This window comes from Tiliqua scincoides, chromosome 10 (assembly GCF_035046505.1).
Source record: "Tiliqua scincoides isolate rTilSci1 chromosome 10, rTilSci1.hap2, whole genome shotgun sequence".
Lineage (NCBI taxonomy): Eukaryota > Metazoa > Chordata > Lepidosauria > Squamata > Scincidae > Tiliqua > Tiliqua scincoides.
Window position 1 is genome coordinate 1,776,006 of NC_089830.1, and position 17,409 is coordinate 1,793,414.

Consider the following 17,409-nt stretch of genomic DNA (forward strand, 5'->3'; position numbering starts at 1 on the left):
CCGCTGTTGTGGTAAGAGCAAGCACACCTTCTGTGTGTGACAGCCTGAAAACCCCAGTTGATCTTGTTGGAGAATTTCAGCCTGGAGCTCAGCTTAGGACCTTGATCAATCCTCCAGTCCAGTTGGTTCCAGATCTGCCTGGATAAGTCCATTGCCCACTGCTGGCCGCAACCCTGCACAAAAGATTTGGCAAGGAGTGTCACTGCATTTCCTGGGAGGCAGGTTAACTATCCTCCTTGATCAGCTCTGAGGCTCTCCGAAGATGCTGCTGCTGGTGACTGCATTTGGCGTTGACAGGCTCAAGACAGTCCTTTTTGTTCAGTTCTCCAGAGGCTCTGTACAGAGGAAGCCTGTACCTGTGAGGCTTTGGGGCTCAGACAGCCTCCAGACTGTGAATGAAGGGCATGGTTCTGGCTGATAGAGCAAGGAGGCTACTGCTATGGGGTGGAAGAGAGCAACCTCTCACACACAGGGCAAAGAGTTCCAGATTCGATCACTCAAAACAAGCTCCCTGGGGCTAGATTGGACTTGGGCTAGAGATAGCAACTCATTCTGAGCTCGAGGTCTTCTCAAACTCCCAGGTGTGTTGTGGGGAACGAAACCAGGTCTAGAGACTCCGTCCCCTCCCACACCACAACCCCTCTGCAAACCCACCCCCCTTCTCTTTCCCCCCAAAACTATCCATTTGTCTGCAGGAGCAGGTTGCCAAGATCCCTGGTGAATTTTGGGAAGAAGAAAGTCCATCAATCTCAGGTCAACCCAATCTGAGCAGGGCAGAGTGTGCCCAGCTCTCCTCTTGCCCTCCTAACTCCAGTCTGCCCGAAGTCCTCATGCCCTCGGATTTTGGCTTATTTCTAGAAATCCAACAATTTTTTAAAAACAGTCAAGTCTTTATATAGAATGTGAGAGTGCTCAGATGGCTGATCTCATTTGATGAATCCTCTCGACAGTCCTGTGAGTTCAGCCAGCCAGGGCTGGCCCCAGACCTCCCAGAGCCCAAGGAGGTGTGCCAAATGCCCCCTCCCTTACTCAGCAGCACCCCAGCCACCTCTTCCATCCCTCCTCCACCCACTCTACAGATTTGCAAAGGAATTGGGGACAAGGGCAAAAGTGTGAGGGTGGAGGAGAGGAGAGTGGTAGGCTAGAGCGTCTCTCATATCCTAGCTTTCCTCTGTCTTTCCTTCCGCATTTCCTCTTCTGTTCTCTTCTTCTTTTTCTTTCCAAATCCAGAAAGCAAGTGGGTGAATGGATGGAGGCAGGCAAGTGGGTGAGTGGGCAGCAGCTGCCCCTTGAAATCTGTGCATTTGCCACATGGGTGTGCTGGCCTTCAAGCCCTTATTATCTTGCCCATGTATCACAGAGGATTGCTGAAGCGAAGTTTGGGCAAACGGCTGAGCTAAAATTCCCAGGTGAACTCCCAGCATATCTGAATGGGGCACGTCTTGGTTCACAGCTCATATCTTAAGAACTCTGTGGGGAACCCACAAAAGAACCACATCACCAAATGTTTCATGCCATGTTTATCGTCCTCCCCACTCCTGCATCTACAAATATTGCAGTTCCTGTCGAATGCTCAGTGGTTAGAGGGACTTAGTGGTTAGGGGGAATGCATGTGAATTCTGCATTATGGGGGAATGCATGTGAATTCTGTGAATTAGGGGGAATGCATGTGAATTCTGGGTTATGTCAGAATGCCAGATGCAGGGGAGGGCACCAGGATGAGGTCTCTTGTTATCTGGTGTGCTCCCTGGGGCATTTGGTGGGCCACTTTCAGATACAGGAAGCTGGACTAGATGGGCCTATGGCCTGGTCCAGTGGGGCTGTTCTTATGTTCTTAACTACAATTCCCAGGAGGCCTTGCAGGTCTCTTGTGATCTGGTGTGCTCCCTGGGGCATTTGGTGGGCCGCTGTGAGATACAGGAAGCTGGACTAGATGGGCCTATGGCCTGATCCAGTGGGGCTGTTCTTATGTTCTTAACTACAATTCCCAGGAGGCCTTGCAGGTCTCTTGTTATCTGGTGTGCTCCCTGGGGCATTTGGTGGGCTGCTGTGAGATACAGGAAGCTGGACTAGATGGGCCTATGGCCTGATCCAGTGGGGCTGTTCTTATGTTCTTAACTACAATTCCCAGGAAGCCTTGCAGGTCTCTTGTTATCTGGTGTGCTCCCTGGGGCATTTGGTGGGCCGCTGTGAGATACAGGAAGCTGGACTAGATGGGCCTATGGCCTGATCCAGTGGGGCTGTTCTTATGTTCTTAACTACAATTCCCAGGAAGCCTTGCAGGTCTCTTGTTATCTGGTGTGCTCCCTGGGCATTTGGTGGGCCGCTGTGAGATACAGGAAGCTGGACTAGATGGGCCTATGGCCTGATCCAGTGGGGCTGTTCTTATGTTCTTATGCACATGCACCCAAGTTTCAATCTCCATGGCACTAACACTGGGCTCCACTGGAGTCATACAAGTTCCAGGGGGGCTATGCAAGTGTTTCATTGCTGTAAGTGCAAACGAGCACATTAAAGGGTTCTTTGAAGCACTCCCCCCCCCATAAAGGTTGCAGAATAAATCCGGATGAATAATTTATCAAAGGGCCAGGAGTTCTACAGGCCGGCAAGGCAAGGATCAGAAACCTGATGTCAAGAGAGCACCGTGCAAGACTGCTAGCTCTCTTTCATCGGGTTTCAAGTGATTGCCAGCCCCCCCCCCCCACATCTGATTCCGTCCTCTCAAGCCTAAGTTTCTGCAGGGCGGGGGATGTCTCTCAATCAGAAACAGAGTCATTTGGCAGTAAAAGATGCTTTGGTCAACTAGCTGGTGGCATAGCTAGAGGGGATGAGAAGCACTAAGTGTTGCAGGGTGCATCAGTGTGGTGTGCAAGTGGCCCCTCCCCTTTGGAGTTATTCTAGGCTGGGGGAGCAAAACAGGGTGCAATCCTAATCCCTGATGTCAGTGCTTTCCAGCACTGGCATAGCGGTGCCAATGGGACGTGTGCTGCATCCTGCAGTTGGGTGTCACTCACGGAGGCCTCCTCAAAGTCAGGGAGTGTTTGTTCCCTTACCTTGGAGTTGCATTGCCCTTAGTGCTGGAAAGCACTGACATAAGGGGTTAGAATTGCCCCCACAGAGGCATTTGCCTGGCTCCAAAGGGGAGGGGTCACTTGCTCGCCACAGTGAGGCTTCCTGCAAAACTTAGTGCTTTGCACACCCTCTAGTTACACCACTGTCCCCAGGCTCCTTGGAGATCAGGAATAAGTGCTGAACCAGTTTAAGTCTGTGATGGGGCTCTCCTCAAGATTAACTTTCAAGCACGTTGGTTGTTGGCAACCTTCAGTCTCGGAAGACTCTGGTATTGCGCTCTGGATGGTGGTTCTGGCACAGCGTCTAGTGTGGCTGAAAAGGCCACTTTTCAGCCACACTTTTCAAGCACGTAGTAGAACTTAAAAGAGGAAGATGGTTTCATGGTCCTTTCAGGGATCTTGGAGCCAAGAATAACCAAACGGCAGGTCCCTTCTCAGACTTTTGACTGTCCCTCCGGATTTGGTTCCTGTCATTCCAGATGGTGGCCCAAAGAAACTCCGTAGCAACATCCGCAGAAGTACCGAGACCGGCATAGCTGTGGAGATGAGGAACAGGGTCACCCGGCAGGGCAGCCGGGAGTCCACTGATGGAAGCACCAACAGTAACAGCTCCGACGGCACGTAAGATCTGGAGACAATTCAGACCACCTTTTTGCTGGAGACAGCAGATGCCCCCGTTCCCCCCCCCCCATATAAACATCCAAGGTTATGGCTTGGGCTTTACTTATGTACAGAAAATACACACATTTGTGTGTGTGTGTGTGTGTGTGTGTGTGTGTGCACGCGCACTCAAACTTTGTAAGTTTTTATATTTGTAGCTGTATATTTATATATAACATTGTAACTTCATATATCTAATCATACCGATGAACAGGCTTCTCTTGCGGGTGGCTACAGTCAGTGCTAGCCAAATTGTGGCTGCAGCCTCCCTGCCCTACACCTTTTCTCTTTGAAATGAGCAGGAACTGGGGGCAGTGGGAGCATCCCCAGCTCATGCTCACTACAAACAGAGCAGCATAGAGCAGGGCGGCTGCACACTGCTTATCGTTCAATGCATTAAAGCAGGGGGCAGGCTCCAAAGAGCTTTTTCCTGCCTTTTTTGGGAGCCAGGGCACCTTCTTCCCCATCCTTTCTCCAGCAGTGCAGAAGGGAGGCTGCAGCTACTACAACCCTGACTTGCTCTCAAGGTAGTAGGCTTTTGAGCCCCCAATGAAGTGGCAGCTTGGAGAGGGTGGCAGAAAAACAGGCTGGGGGGGGGGGGCTCGTGTGTTTGCCACCCCTTCAAAGACACTGCTCCCCCTGGCCATCTTAAGCCCCTGTATGGCAAAGGCGACTCTGAGTGGAAGAGCAAATCCTGGGCTCATTTTCTGCCATTGCTAATTTGAATATCCAGAATGTTCTTGGACAGCGTTTCCATTGCCTCGCTTTCTGCTCCTCAGTCCCCACTTCTCATACCCTTTCTTGCAGGTTTATTTTCCCCACCACCAGGCTGGGAGCCGAAAGCCAGTTCAGCGACTTCTTGGATGGCCTGGGGCCAGCACAAATCGTAGGGCGGCAGACACTGGCGACGCCACCAATGGGTGAGTTCTTAACCCTTGGCCCTTGTTTACATCTCACTTTTACCTCCCAAGTGGGCGTTCAAAGCTGCTTACAAAAAGTCAACAAAATACAATATAAAAATATAAATATTAACCGTCTCTAAAAACACCATTTAATCTTAAAAAATCTCTTTAAAACCAGGAGCAGAATCCCAGCGAACACTATAAAGAACACAAGCCCATAAAACTAAAGCTTAAAAACCTTAAACGTTTGTATTAAAAAGCCAGAACTTCAGAAGGCAAGAGTAAAAAGAAATGTCTTTAAGCCTCTCCAGAATGCCTCTAAGGAGGAAGCAGTTCATCAACCAAGAGGGAGGGGATTCCATAGAGTTGGTAACACTATAGAGAAGGCCCTGCTCCTTGCCACCTCCCCATCCACCTCCATATGCAGTGGCACCCATAAAAGGGCCCTCTCCGATGATTGGAGCGGATGAGCTGGATTGCATGGAAGAAGGCGGTCTCTCAGATATCCTGGCCCCAAGCCATATAGGGCTTTAAAGGTCAAAACCAGCACTGTGAATTGGGCCCGGAAATGAATGGGCAACCAGTGCAGCTGCCAGAGCAGTGGCCTTTCCAAAAAGTCTTCAAGGGCAGCCCCATGTAGATCATCTTACAATTAGTCTTGATCTCACGGTGGTGTGGATCTGCACAATCCAAGTACGGCTGCAGCTGGAGCACCAGTTGAAGCTGGCCAAAGGCTTCACTGGCCACAGCTGCCACCTAGGAATTCAGGAGCAGCTGTGAATTCAGGTGAACCCCCAAGCTGCTGTCCTTCCACCTGAAGGACCTAAGGATGCCTCCCAGAGGTGTCAAGAAGGCACTTTTGGTTTTCATTGAGAACTGGAAGTGCCTTTCCAATGCCTCAGAACACCTCCTGGATGTGACCGGAAGGTGTATCCAGGGGGTCCTTTGAGGGCTTTCCATGGACCCCAGTATCTGCAGAAATTGGTATTCTTGGGGGGGATGGACCTGGAATGAATCCTCCACAGATACCAACTGTACGAAAATAACTTGAGTAAAATTTTAGTATAACTTCAATAGATATCTGTACATATTTTACTTGCGCACATTCATCCATAAGTTTCTTCGTCAGTTGCTAAGATCATAAGAAGAGCCCTGCTGGATCAGGCCCAGGGCCCACCTAGTTCAGCTTCCTGCATCTAACAGGGGCATACCAGATGCCTCCAGGACCACACAAGACCACAAGATCGCTGCATCCGGGTGCCTTCCCTTGCACCTCACCTGCTCTTTCTCCTTTTCTTCCATCTGGGAGGTGAATGGTCACATGATCCACAGAGGTCACTATGTTTAATACCTTTGAGCTGGAAGGAAAAATTGCAAGCAGGGTGAGCATACGAAGAGCTGGAAAACATATATGATGATGATGGGCCGGGAGGAGATTTACATGTACTACTGGTGCTACTAGTAGAAAAACAAATGCAGCCTCAGCTAGGAAGCTCCTGTTTCTGCAACACACTAACAGGAGGCCACTTGATTAAATAAATGTCCATTGACTGATCACACGAATGACGATGCCTGGTCCGGTGCATGTCCTCCAAAGTGAATCCCTTTCGACTTGGAGTACTGAGTCCACGTCAAGCATATGCACAAGATGTGGCAGCCAGAAGAACACACTGATGCCATGACATGGTTGGCAACCTTCAGTCTCGAAAGACTATGGTATACGCCTACAGCACCCGGTATTCCCAGGCGGTCTCCCATCCAAGTACTAACCAGGCCTGACCCTGCTTAGCTTCTGAGATCAGACGAGATCCAGCATGTTTTGTTATATAAAAAAGGACAGAGCTAGAGGGGGCTTTTTGTTGTTTCTTCCTGCACTGCATCTGTGGGTGTTGGGTTTTTTTTTTAATTGGACCAAATTTTGTTGTTCTGTGCATTTTTAAAAATATAGCCTATTCAGCCATGATATTCATGCCCCCTACTGGCATGTTCAGGGATAGCAAATCCCTCCCTCTTATTTCACAAAATATTTCTCCTTGGAATCAGTGACAGCTCATCTCTCTCCTGTGTATACCCAGCAATGGAGAATTCTGCTCCTTTGCTGCCCTCTGATGGTTAAAAACAGAAGAGACAAGCGTGGAGCTTGCAATACAGGTTTGGATGGATGGATGGATGAACAGACAAAAAAAAATGTAGGCAGCCATACTGCTTTATCAGAGAAAATTCCAAAATCCACAACCCAGTAAAGCCAACCCATCCATGAGGCTGACTGAAGGCCCAGTCCTATCCAACTTTCTAGCACTGATGCAGCTGTTCCAATGGGGCATGCCCTGCATCTTGCTGGGGGGGGGGCAGTCAAAGAAACCTCCTAATGGTAAGTGTTTGTTCCCTTACCTCGGGGATGCTTTGTGGCTGCATCTTCACTGGAAAGTTGACTAGGATTGGGCCCTGAGACAGTAACCTTGGACGGGTATATTCAGTAGGTTCCATGAGAATGGATGATGGCCGGATCCCAAAGGATCTCCTCTATGGAGAACTCGTGCAAGGAAAGCGCCCTACAGGTAGACCACAGCTGCGATACAAGGACGTCTGCAAGAGGGATCTGAAGGCCTTAGGAGTGGACCTCAACAGGTGGGAAACCCTGGCCTCTGAGCGGCCCGCTTGGAGGCAGGCTGTGCAGCATGGCCTTTCCCAGTTTGAAGGGATACTTGGCCAACAGTCTGAGGCTAAGAGGCAAAGAAGGAAGGCCCACAGCCAGGGAGACAGACCAGGGACAGACTGCACTTGCTCCCAGTGTGGAAGGGATTGTCACTCCCGGATTGGCCTTTTTAGCCACACTAGACGCTGTGCCAGAACCACCTTTCAGAGCGCGATACCATAGTCTTTCGAGACTGAAGGTTGCCAATACAATACATGCATTAAAAATTGGTCACCGTGTTTAATACAGTAGCACAAGTTCAACCCAATTGCAACCTGGTGTCTTTGCTGGGGAGTGTGAGCGTAAATAAAATGCTAGATGCAGCAAGATGCAAGTGTCTTGTGGTCTTGTGTGTGCTCCCCGAGGCATCTGGTGGGCCACTGTGAGATATAAGAAGCTGGACCAGATGGGCCCTGGGCCTGATGCAGCAGGGCTCTTCTGATGACAGTAGATCGGTGAGGGGGGAGGTGCCCACCTCAGTCAATCCAGGAGGCTTCACTGCTCCTCCTCCTCCTCTTCCCATTCCCTTGATTGGAAAAGGAAGAGGAGGATGGAGTGGAAGAGGAAGTGTAGAGGAGAGGTAAGAAGGAGGCTGGAGCATCAGATGACGGAGGAGAAGACAGGTTAGGCAGAGTCATGCTGTTCAGCCTCACGACATTATCTCAGTCTGCAAGTCTGCCACTGATTAAATAAATCAGTTGCAAACAAATCTGCAAACAGCTAAAATCATTCTGAAGGGAAAAAGCACTTGTTTTTAAATAGTCTTACGAATCCCCTCGAGAGGAGGGCTTTCATGCTAGCCCGGCTAAACATTTTCCCCTCTGCAGTGCTGAACGGTCGATATTTTGTTGTTGGCATCCTTCAGTCTCGGAAGACTATGGTGTCACGCTCTGAATGGTGGTTCTAGAACAGAGTGTCCTCTCCAGTGCATGAAGCCTGGGTAAAGTAGGTATGGAGGATAGGCTGTTACCCATGCAGCAAATCCCCCCTCTCCACGTCGCTGAAATGGTCCAATGGAAAGGCAGAGGCCAATACGGTTGGTTCCAGTGGTGTCGCAGGAGTTGCCAGAACGTGACTGTGTTCAGCCATGAACTGCCTCAGGGACTCCGGCTCCGGATTTTGCCTCGAGGTTGACTCCTGAAGCCTTTTCCTTAACTGGATGTAGCCACAAGGCAGTGGAGGTTTGGGATCAGAGTTTTCCTTCTCTCAGATGAGCTGCCTTCCCAGGCTGATGAGTCCCATCTACCCAGTGGCTGTTTAGTCGCCTCTTACAACAAGTACAGCCAAACTGAGGGCCTATACGGTCGATATACTCGGGTACCTTTTGACCAAAGGTGTTGCAATCATTGCAGCATAGAGCCTGATTCTGTCACCCATTTTCTTTGTGTTTGTCCTGTGTTCAGTAAGCTTAGCTGCTCTATTCTGGGCCCTGTTCTTTCCAGTTATTCTGGTCCCCCCAACCTTCTTGCAGCGTTTCTTTTATATGACTTTTCGCAAGAACTACGATTCTTGTTGCCGAGTTTCTTGCAAAACTTTTCATTTCTAACAGTTTAAGGCAGCCCTGACTGGTGTATTAGAGCGAGCAATTTTCTTATGGTTTCATTCTTGTGTACCTTTATTTGTGGTTCTATATTTATGATTGTATATTTATTATGTGTGATGCCATTAAAGGTTGTTGAAGTTGAAGTTTTAAATAGTCAAGACAGAGACCAGTAGCGTAGCTGTGGGGGGGTAGGGCTGCAGCATGGTAAGTATTGCCATTGCCATGACGCTTGAGCAAGAAGCCGATCATCCCCTCCTTACTGTGCTCCTTGCCCTCTGCCATGAAACCAGGAATGTGGGACTTCTGGTTTCACCTGCATTTGTGCTGTCCCTGTAAATGAAAGCAGAAGTCTCCTACTTCTTGGGTCTCTTATCGGTGTATAAGGAACACAGCAAGGAGGGGAATGATCTGCTTCATGCTAAAGCATTGTGGCATCTGCAGTATTAACAATGCTGCCCCTCCATAGCTGTGCCACCGACAAGGAGCCTGGGATGGGTTTTGGTGCTCTTGCCGTGCAGGAGGCATCAGGTCGTCTTCCAGGCGGTGCTGCCCCTGGCAAAGGGGGACAGCCTTTGGCCTGCCACCTGTGGAGTTCTGGGGCTTTTCATTCTATTCTAAAAATATGAACTTGCCACGGAGCACCGAGGTGGGGGGACGGAACCAGTGCGCCCTAATCACATATATAGTTTGTGTGGAGCTGGGAAGGCCCCTCTGACGCCGACTTTGCTTTCATTTCCTAGGTGATGTGCACATTGGGATGTTTGACAGGAATGGCCAGCTGGAAGTAGAAGTGATCGAGGCCCGGGGACTCAGTCCAAAGTTAGGATCCAAGTCTATTCCTGGTGAGTAGTCGTATTGGACAGGCTTGGAAGTCAGGAGTAAGGCGTCCCTGCACATTCACAGCTGGGTTTTTCTTGTAGCCCAGTCATTTGCACCCCGCTATAACTTGGCAACAAACCCCATGTTATACAGTCAGTTCTCATTATCCGCTAAGGTTCAGTTCCTAGAAAACCCAGTTAGCAGATACTGAATCATTTTGCCTAAGAGAAAAATGAGGCTAGGTTCCAGGGAACCTTCTTCACCATACACTTGATGAACTTTGTGAACCTGGATCTTACCTTGACATCTGTGGGGCTGGGTGATAGAGAGGGCTCGACAGCATCTCCAACATCTGATGCTGCCTCCTCCATGCTGGATATCCCTTGGGTTTCTGGCCCAACAAGGAGGCCTCAGAGTTCAGCAGTGGGGAGGGGTTGCTTCGCTAGTCCTCCTCCACCCCCTGTCTCCTGGCTCCTTCCCTTGGCTTGTCCCAGCCCTGGAGCAGCCCTCAGGTAGCCGTCCTGAGACCCCCACATCAGCAGCCTCTCATCGTCGCCAGGATTGTGAAGGTTCAACTGGAGTTCCCAACTCCAAGATGCCCGAGATGGTGGGGTAAGTCTGGACGTGGGCACAAATGTGTCCGACCTCCATGGGTCAAATACCAGTGCCCATTTGATGTGGAAAATTGACCCAATCCAGATTTTTTTAAAGAAAGTATACTCTTTTTTGAGTATAATTGACTGGATGGGATTAACAATACCCCTTCCCCTATCAGCCTTATACTGTGTAGGCGATTCTTCCTCTCCCCATCCCCCCACATGGTGCCGGTTCTGTCTTCTGTTTGCAAGGAAGCCACTGTACTGCCTGCAGTTAGCTGTGCCAAGCCACCCCGCCCCAAGTGCACCACCACAGTATGTGCATATAATGAGAACAGAGCCACGGATAAGGAAGGTCACAGTTCTGTCCCTTGCAGATAAGCAAATTTTCGGTTAGCTAATTCGCATATAAAGAGAACTGACTGCATATCCAAAACCTCTTCTCCCAGCCCTAATCCTAACTCCACTTTGTGTTTTAAAAATAAAATGTACATCTAATATAAATCTACATAAGTTGGGGCACAAATATCCGGGATGCAAAAAGAATACTGGAAGGCATTGACAGGATAGTCCAGGACGGAATGGCCCTGACACTTAGATACACTGCCGAGATAAATTCAGGAGCAGATGGCAGGACAGGGGCAGGCCTAATCCTCTTCCAGATTTTGGAGTCTGACCATTGCCATATCAATGTGCCGTAATGAAGTTCAATCTTGTGATGCTCAGGCAACACTTATCACATTTGCCCCAACCGATGTGGATATGCAGTAGAGCCTCTCCTCCATAAATACGTCCACTCCCCTTCTAAAGGAATCTCGGCCTGGTGCCCTCACACCATCCTGTGGCAAGGAGTTCCACAGATTAAGAGCCAAGGCCAGCCCATCTATGAATCCGACTGAAGGTGCCACTAAAGGTGGTATTTGTTGTGCGAAAGGGCCATGCAAAGTGGTGGCATTGAGTCTGCCATCTCAGGCTCTCGGATGTCTTAGACCTGCCCTGCGTCATGTGAAATCTGTTTTTGCATAAGGATTGGTTCGGTCTTATTCATAAAAGGAGAGAGATCATGGAATGTACTCTATGCTTCTTGCAGCTGTGCGTTGCTGGGGGGAATGTTAAGTGGCAGAGAAGCTGAAATGAATGGGAAACCACCTGAAATGGGGTCACGACCCACCTAGTGGGTCCCGACCTGCAGTTTGAGGAATAACCCTGGAATAGAGATATTTCAACGCGCTTTGGTTGGCAGCCTTCAGTCTCGAAAGATGATGGTATAAGCCTACAGCACCCAGTATTCCCAGGCGGTCTCCCATCCAAGTACTAACCAGGCCTGACCCTGCTTAGCTTCTAAGATCAGACGAGATTGGGCATGTGCAGGGTAACAGTCTGTTTCATTGCATTCTGCATTACATTCCATATTGAATGATATATTATATAATATGATGGTTTTAATCAAAACAACCAAGATTTTAGCCATTTGACCAGTAGTGATGTCACTGCCCCCCCCCGTGTACATCACCCGGTGCAGCCCTCACCCCCCTGTACCCCTTGGTGACACCTCTGCTCTCACACCGTACCAGAACCAGTGAAACTGACTGGCAGATAAGTCAGAACAAACAAAAGATATTTGAGGCGGGCAAAGTCTTGTGTGTTGGCTCATCCCGTCTTGGGACAGCCTAGCTTTGAGGGAGTTTTTGTGGTGGTTGTAATTATTACACAGGTGCTGTAATACAACATATCTGTTGAACTGCTTCAGAAATCAGCCCTGTGAAGTTATAACAGACCATTAGCATTTCTGTCTCTCTGCCCTCACAGCCACCTATGTCAAGGTGTATCTGCTGGAAAATGGGGTCTGCTTGGCCAAGAAGAAGACCAAGACAGCCAAGAAGACCTGTGACCCGCTCTACCACCAGACCCTGCTCTTTGACGAGAGCCCTCAGGCCAAAGTGCTACAGGTGAATGCTTTCCTCCTCTTTCAAGGGTAAGAGGATCACCATCGCTGCCCTTCTCCTCAGGTGTTTATGAGTCCCCACCTGGGCAGCAGCCAGCTGTCCATCTACCCTCAGGGCAGGCCCTGGCAACGTATTTAGGAAAGAGCATTCTAGAAGCTTGTGGGACAGATCCCAGTGTTGGACCACAATAGTTTCTTTTGGGGTATAAAGCCCTGGAGGGGCTCAGTGGTCCTTTGCATGGCCACAGAAGGCCGACAGAATGTTTTATTGATGTAATGGAGAGCAACAACCAAAAAGCATTATTTTTGTTGCATCCCAAGAATACTATATCCTGCATTTAAGCCATCTCTGCTGAATGTTGCATATATGCAACAGGGATCAAATATGTACACCTTACCATTGACAAGGGACACCACACTGCTGGCTGAGGGGGCTATTAATCCCCCAATGGCTACTAATAAATGACTCTCCCACAAGCTCCTGCAGCACACTTGAGGACCATTCGCGGCTCATCAAATGTGTCGCAACACACTGGTTGAAAGTCACTGGACTAGGAACTGCTTATGAGTGACTGTGGAAGCCCTAAGGAAGGTTATTTATTTATTTATTTATTTATTTATTTATTTATTTGATTTCTATTCCACTTTTCTAAAAACCCAAAGCAGTGATTGTCCTGAGCTCCTTCCTTTCCCTCCATAGACACATTTCACTTTTTCAGACTCCAGTTCCAGAAAGGCCGGGTGTCATTTTAAAACCAAATTAGATGTTAGCAGGAATCTGTAACATGACCCAGTTTTCATTATTTTTTTTTAAATACTTACTGGGTATTTGGAGCAGAATCTTGGGTTGGGGGACTTTAAGACATTGTCCAGTTGTGGTTCCACTTTTGCTTGTGTTCCCACCCCAAGCATGGTGGAGACAATTGGGATAGAAACCATAAGACCTAAAGGCCCCCAGTTTTAAGTCCTTAAAGTCCTAAAGGCCCCCAACTGCAGTTCTGCTCTTTTTTGTGGTCCCAAGTCAGTTATCTATCTATCTATCTATCTATCTATCTATCTATCTATCTATCTATCTATCTATCTATCTATCTATCTATCTATCTATCTATCTATCTTTTTCTTTCAGCCCATCTGGAAGCATCTAGTTTGGCCATTTGGGGGGGGAGAAGAAGGGAAGCTTCTCAGCAAGGTTTAAAGACCTGATCTTGAATATCTTCAAAGTCCAGTTTCCAAATTTGCAGTGTTGGTGTACTATATAGTAATGTAATCAACTCATGTGAAACACGCACATGTGGTAAACAAAGAGATGTATTTATAGAAGTTCTACCCTACCTTCCAATGTGAACTTCCTCTTGGTGTCTTCCAATATAAAAACACCTGGGCATGCATCTGGAGCAGCCTGCTCCAAACTGTAACTTGAGCTGGTGCAGGCCTCCCTGACCCTGGCTCAAAGTGACATAGATGTGTTGTAAGACACATGTGTGCCAGCTTGAGAGCTGGCTGGGTTGGTGTGGAGACCTGCGCCGGCTCAAGTAGGCTGGATCCTGATCTTGCACCAGCCGGCACAGATAGGTTTGCGCTGGATGGCACAGGGGGTGAGGGCGGTTTGGAAGTTGGGAGGGGGCATTTCTGGCAGAGGGGAGAATGGACAGGGAGGAGAATGGGCCTGGGGGGGTGGGATCAGCTGTAGGAGTGCACACCATATCCTAACCGCCCCCCAGCTGGACCAATGTTACATCGGACTTCTCGGATTTGCACCAGCTAAATAGCTGGCATAGATCTGAGTAGCCCAGGCTGGAATGTTTCATGATACAAGCGGAAAATATCCTCTTACCCCGAGGTGACATCCAGCCTGCTCCTAACCTGCGTTGGGTACAACTCAGGCCATTGCAGCCTGGCTGTACTGGCACAGGTGAGGATTCCACTCTCATTATTTGTTTATAACAGTGGTTCTCAAGTTTTTAGCACCGGGACCCACTTTTTAGAAGGAGAATTTGTCAGGACCCACAGGAAGTGATGTCATGACCAGAAGTGACTTCGTCAAGCAGGAAGGGTTTTAACAATCCTACCCACACTTACCCAGGAGTAAGCTGCATTATCATTGTTAGAAGCATATACATAGTAGCCTGTTCAAAGCAGAGACCTGTAACATTTCCCCAAATGCAGTCATATGGCCTGGTAGTAAAGTCTATTAAAACCAAAATATTGACATGAATGGGAACCCACCTGGAACCCAAGGGCTACCTGAGAGATGGTACATAAGAATACAAGAAGAGCCCCTCTGGATCAGGCCAAAGGCCCATTTAGTCCAGTTTCCTGATCTCACAGCGGCCTACCAAATGCTTCAGGGAACACACTAAACAGCAGACACAAGCTGTGTCCTGGTGCCCTCCCCTGCATCTGGCAATCTGAGGTAATCTACCTCTAAAGCCAGGAGCTTGCACATATAGGTATACAGTTCATGTTATGTTCAAGCGACAATTCTGGGAGTAAAACCAACTGAATTCAGTGAGACTTATTTGTGAGTAAATATGGATAGGTTAGCACTCTCACATACTTTTTATAATTATTTGGAGCTTTTAAAAAATCCCATGTTTCAATTGTTATACTTTTGTTTTAGAACTATTGTAACCCGTTCCAATAGCCTGGACCAGTGGTTCTCAAACTGGTGGGTCGCGACCCACCAGTTCGTGCAACACTTCCCCTGTCCCTTTAAGGGGCGGGGGAAGGGGAGGGAGGCAGCAATGCGATCCCCAGGATCGCGTTGCTAAGGGGGGCGAGAGGGTGGGGGGGTGCTCCCCGATGCTTGGAACCTGCAAAAGAAGCAAGCGCAAAGCACATCCAAGCATCGGGGAGCACTGCGAAGGGCTGCCTGCACCTCCTGCAGGCTGCTGCAGCCCAGTATCATGCAAAGTAAGGCACAAGCGCCCCCCTTCGCGACACAATCCTGGGGATTGCGTTGTTGCCCTACCCCCTTCCACACAAGAACTTGCTGGGGGAGTAAAGCTCCCTCAAAGTTTGAGAAACCCTGGTCTGGACCATTAGTAGTGCAGTCCTAGGCATTCATAGCCAAATTAAAGCTGCACTCTGAAACCCATTCAAGCACCTGGGAGTAAACCCATTCAACACAAAGATGTGCATAGCCCTGAGCTGTAAGTTCTTTTTCTTTCAAGTGTCCCCAGGTAAATATGTATAGGACTGCCACCTAAATAAGGTACAATGAAGCTGCAAAGTAGAAATACGTGACAGGCCGAGAAAATACTTTAAAATCAGTCACCAACCAAAAACCAGTGGCCAACTTGATGATACTCACACAAATGAATAAGAGTTCTAGTATTAGCTCTGATCCATGGAAATGAGAGCTGACTACTGCTAGCACCTGATTGGTTCCCTGCTGTGTCATAATAACACCTCGTTGGCTCTCAAAACAATCAATCTCCTGGTCCGTTTTGAATTAAAAATCCACTTTTTGTTCCATAAGGCAGTTGTATTTTCCTTTTCTGGATATTTGCCCATAACTTTTGATAGAAAACAGATATTTCAACATGGTTTGTTTCATTGCATTCTGCATTAAATTAGTCATCAAATGATATATAACATGATGGTATTATTTGAAAATACCAAGATAGTCACAATTTTGACACCCCTCTGAGTGCTTCACCCAGTGTGATCCACACCCTGTGCACCTCCCTAGCAATGCCACTGCTGCCCCCCTCTTTTCACTCCCTCCACACAGGTTCAGCTGGCAATTCAGCTCTTTCCTTTGCTTCCTTGTAGATCATTGTCTGGGGAGATTACGGACGCATGGACCACAAGTGCTTCATGGGAATGGCCCAGATTGTTCTAGAAGAGCTGGACCTGTCCAGTGTCGTGACAGGCTGGTATAAGCTCTTCCCCACCTCCTCGCTGGCGGACTCCACCATTGGACCCCTGACGCGCCGTCTCTCCCAGTCCTCTCTAGAGAGTACAATAAGTCCTTCTTGTCCTTAAAGATGATCAGGAGGCAGGGAAAAAAAACAAAAAGCAAAGGAAGAAGAGCACCCAGCCCGACCACCACTGTTGGTAACACGGTTTGTAAATATTCCTTGTCTTTCCCTCTCACCACTTCTCAACCTCCTGCTCCTTTAAGAAGAGTTAACTGATCCCAATGATTTTAGACGTGTTCTTCACTCACTCTCTAAAGGTACATGATATAGAAGGAGAAAATTCCAGAATGCAGCCAGGGAGGAATGAAAAGGGAAAGAAAAGGCACCTGCAATTTTTTCAAGTCATGCGACTGATTCCCAGTTTCAAGACTGTTGCTTCGCTTCCAGTCCAGCTGCCTTTGACAAGGAGTCAGCTCTTTCTCATTGCTAAACACATTGGGGCATTTCTCCAACCTGACTCATTCAATCCCTTTGCAAGTAGCATGATCATTCAGTAGGTTTTCTGCCTGATCAATTTTATGTCCTTCTCTTTGAAGGGAAAAGTAGAACTTTTCTCCCAATTTTTTTTTTCTAAAAGAAAAGAAAAAAATTCAGCACTACTATATTTTTTTTAAAGGAATGTAGCATCTTCAGACATGATGTAGCCTGCCCTGTGCTCAAAATTATCTCACTGCAATATCCATACAGAAATCTTCCCTCCAGACAGGAGGTGCCTATTAGTCACTTCTTGTTTCATGTCTGGGCGCAAACCTTGGAAGTGCTGTGCAAACAGTTGGTCAATCACTTTTTGATGTGAATGACGCATCAAGGGACTCGAGGTGACTCTGTCAATGGCGTTTAAACGGTGCATTTGACATGACTGTTACGTTTAAAGGATTTCCAAGTTCATGTTTTTTTTTCTTTCTCGCTGTTTTAACCAATTCAATTTTGTTTGCCTTCTCCAACATCCTCCAGCATTAGACAGTGTGTCTCTTGCAGTCTTTGGGCATCACGGAGTCTCCTACTCAAGTCCCACCGAAAGGAGTGTGACATGTGGAAGAGCTTACGTGTGATGCATCATTTCAGCTGGACATCTGCAACAGACATTTTCTCTGGATTGTGCCCTTCATGAGGGTTCATCCTTCCATGTTTTGTGTCCAGGCTCAGTTTGTAACCCAAGAGGCAGGGTGACAACCCCCCTGAAATTCAAACAGAAGGCAAACATTTATTAGAAAAAAAAAAACTGGATCATAAAGACCAGGTTGAAAGCACC

The 17,409-nt window shown here is 48.2% G+C and overlaps 1 protein-coding gene across 1 annotated transcript in view; it reads left to right on the plus strand.

Moving 5' to 3' along the window:
- The window catches only part of RIMS3 (regulating synaptic membrane exocytosis 3), a 28,914-nt gene extending 12,693 nt beyond the window's left edge, over window positions 1-16,221 (plus strand). The window contains exons 2-6 of the mRNA XM_066638950.1: window positions 3,551-3,692; window positions 4,539-4,651; window positions 9,612-9,713; window positions 12,096-12,235; window positions 16,009-16,221. Of these exons, the coding sequence (XP_066495047.1) occupies window positions 3,551-3,692; window positions 4,539-4,651; window positions 9,612-9,713; window positions 12,096-12,235; window positions 16,009-16,221 (710 nt within the window). The remainder of the gene's footprint in view (window positions 1-3,550; window positions 3,693-4,538; window positions 4,652-9,611; window positions 9,714-12,095; window positions 12,236-16,008) is intronic.
- The last annotated feature ends 1,188 nt before the right edge of the window (window positions 16,222-17,409 follow it).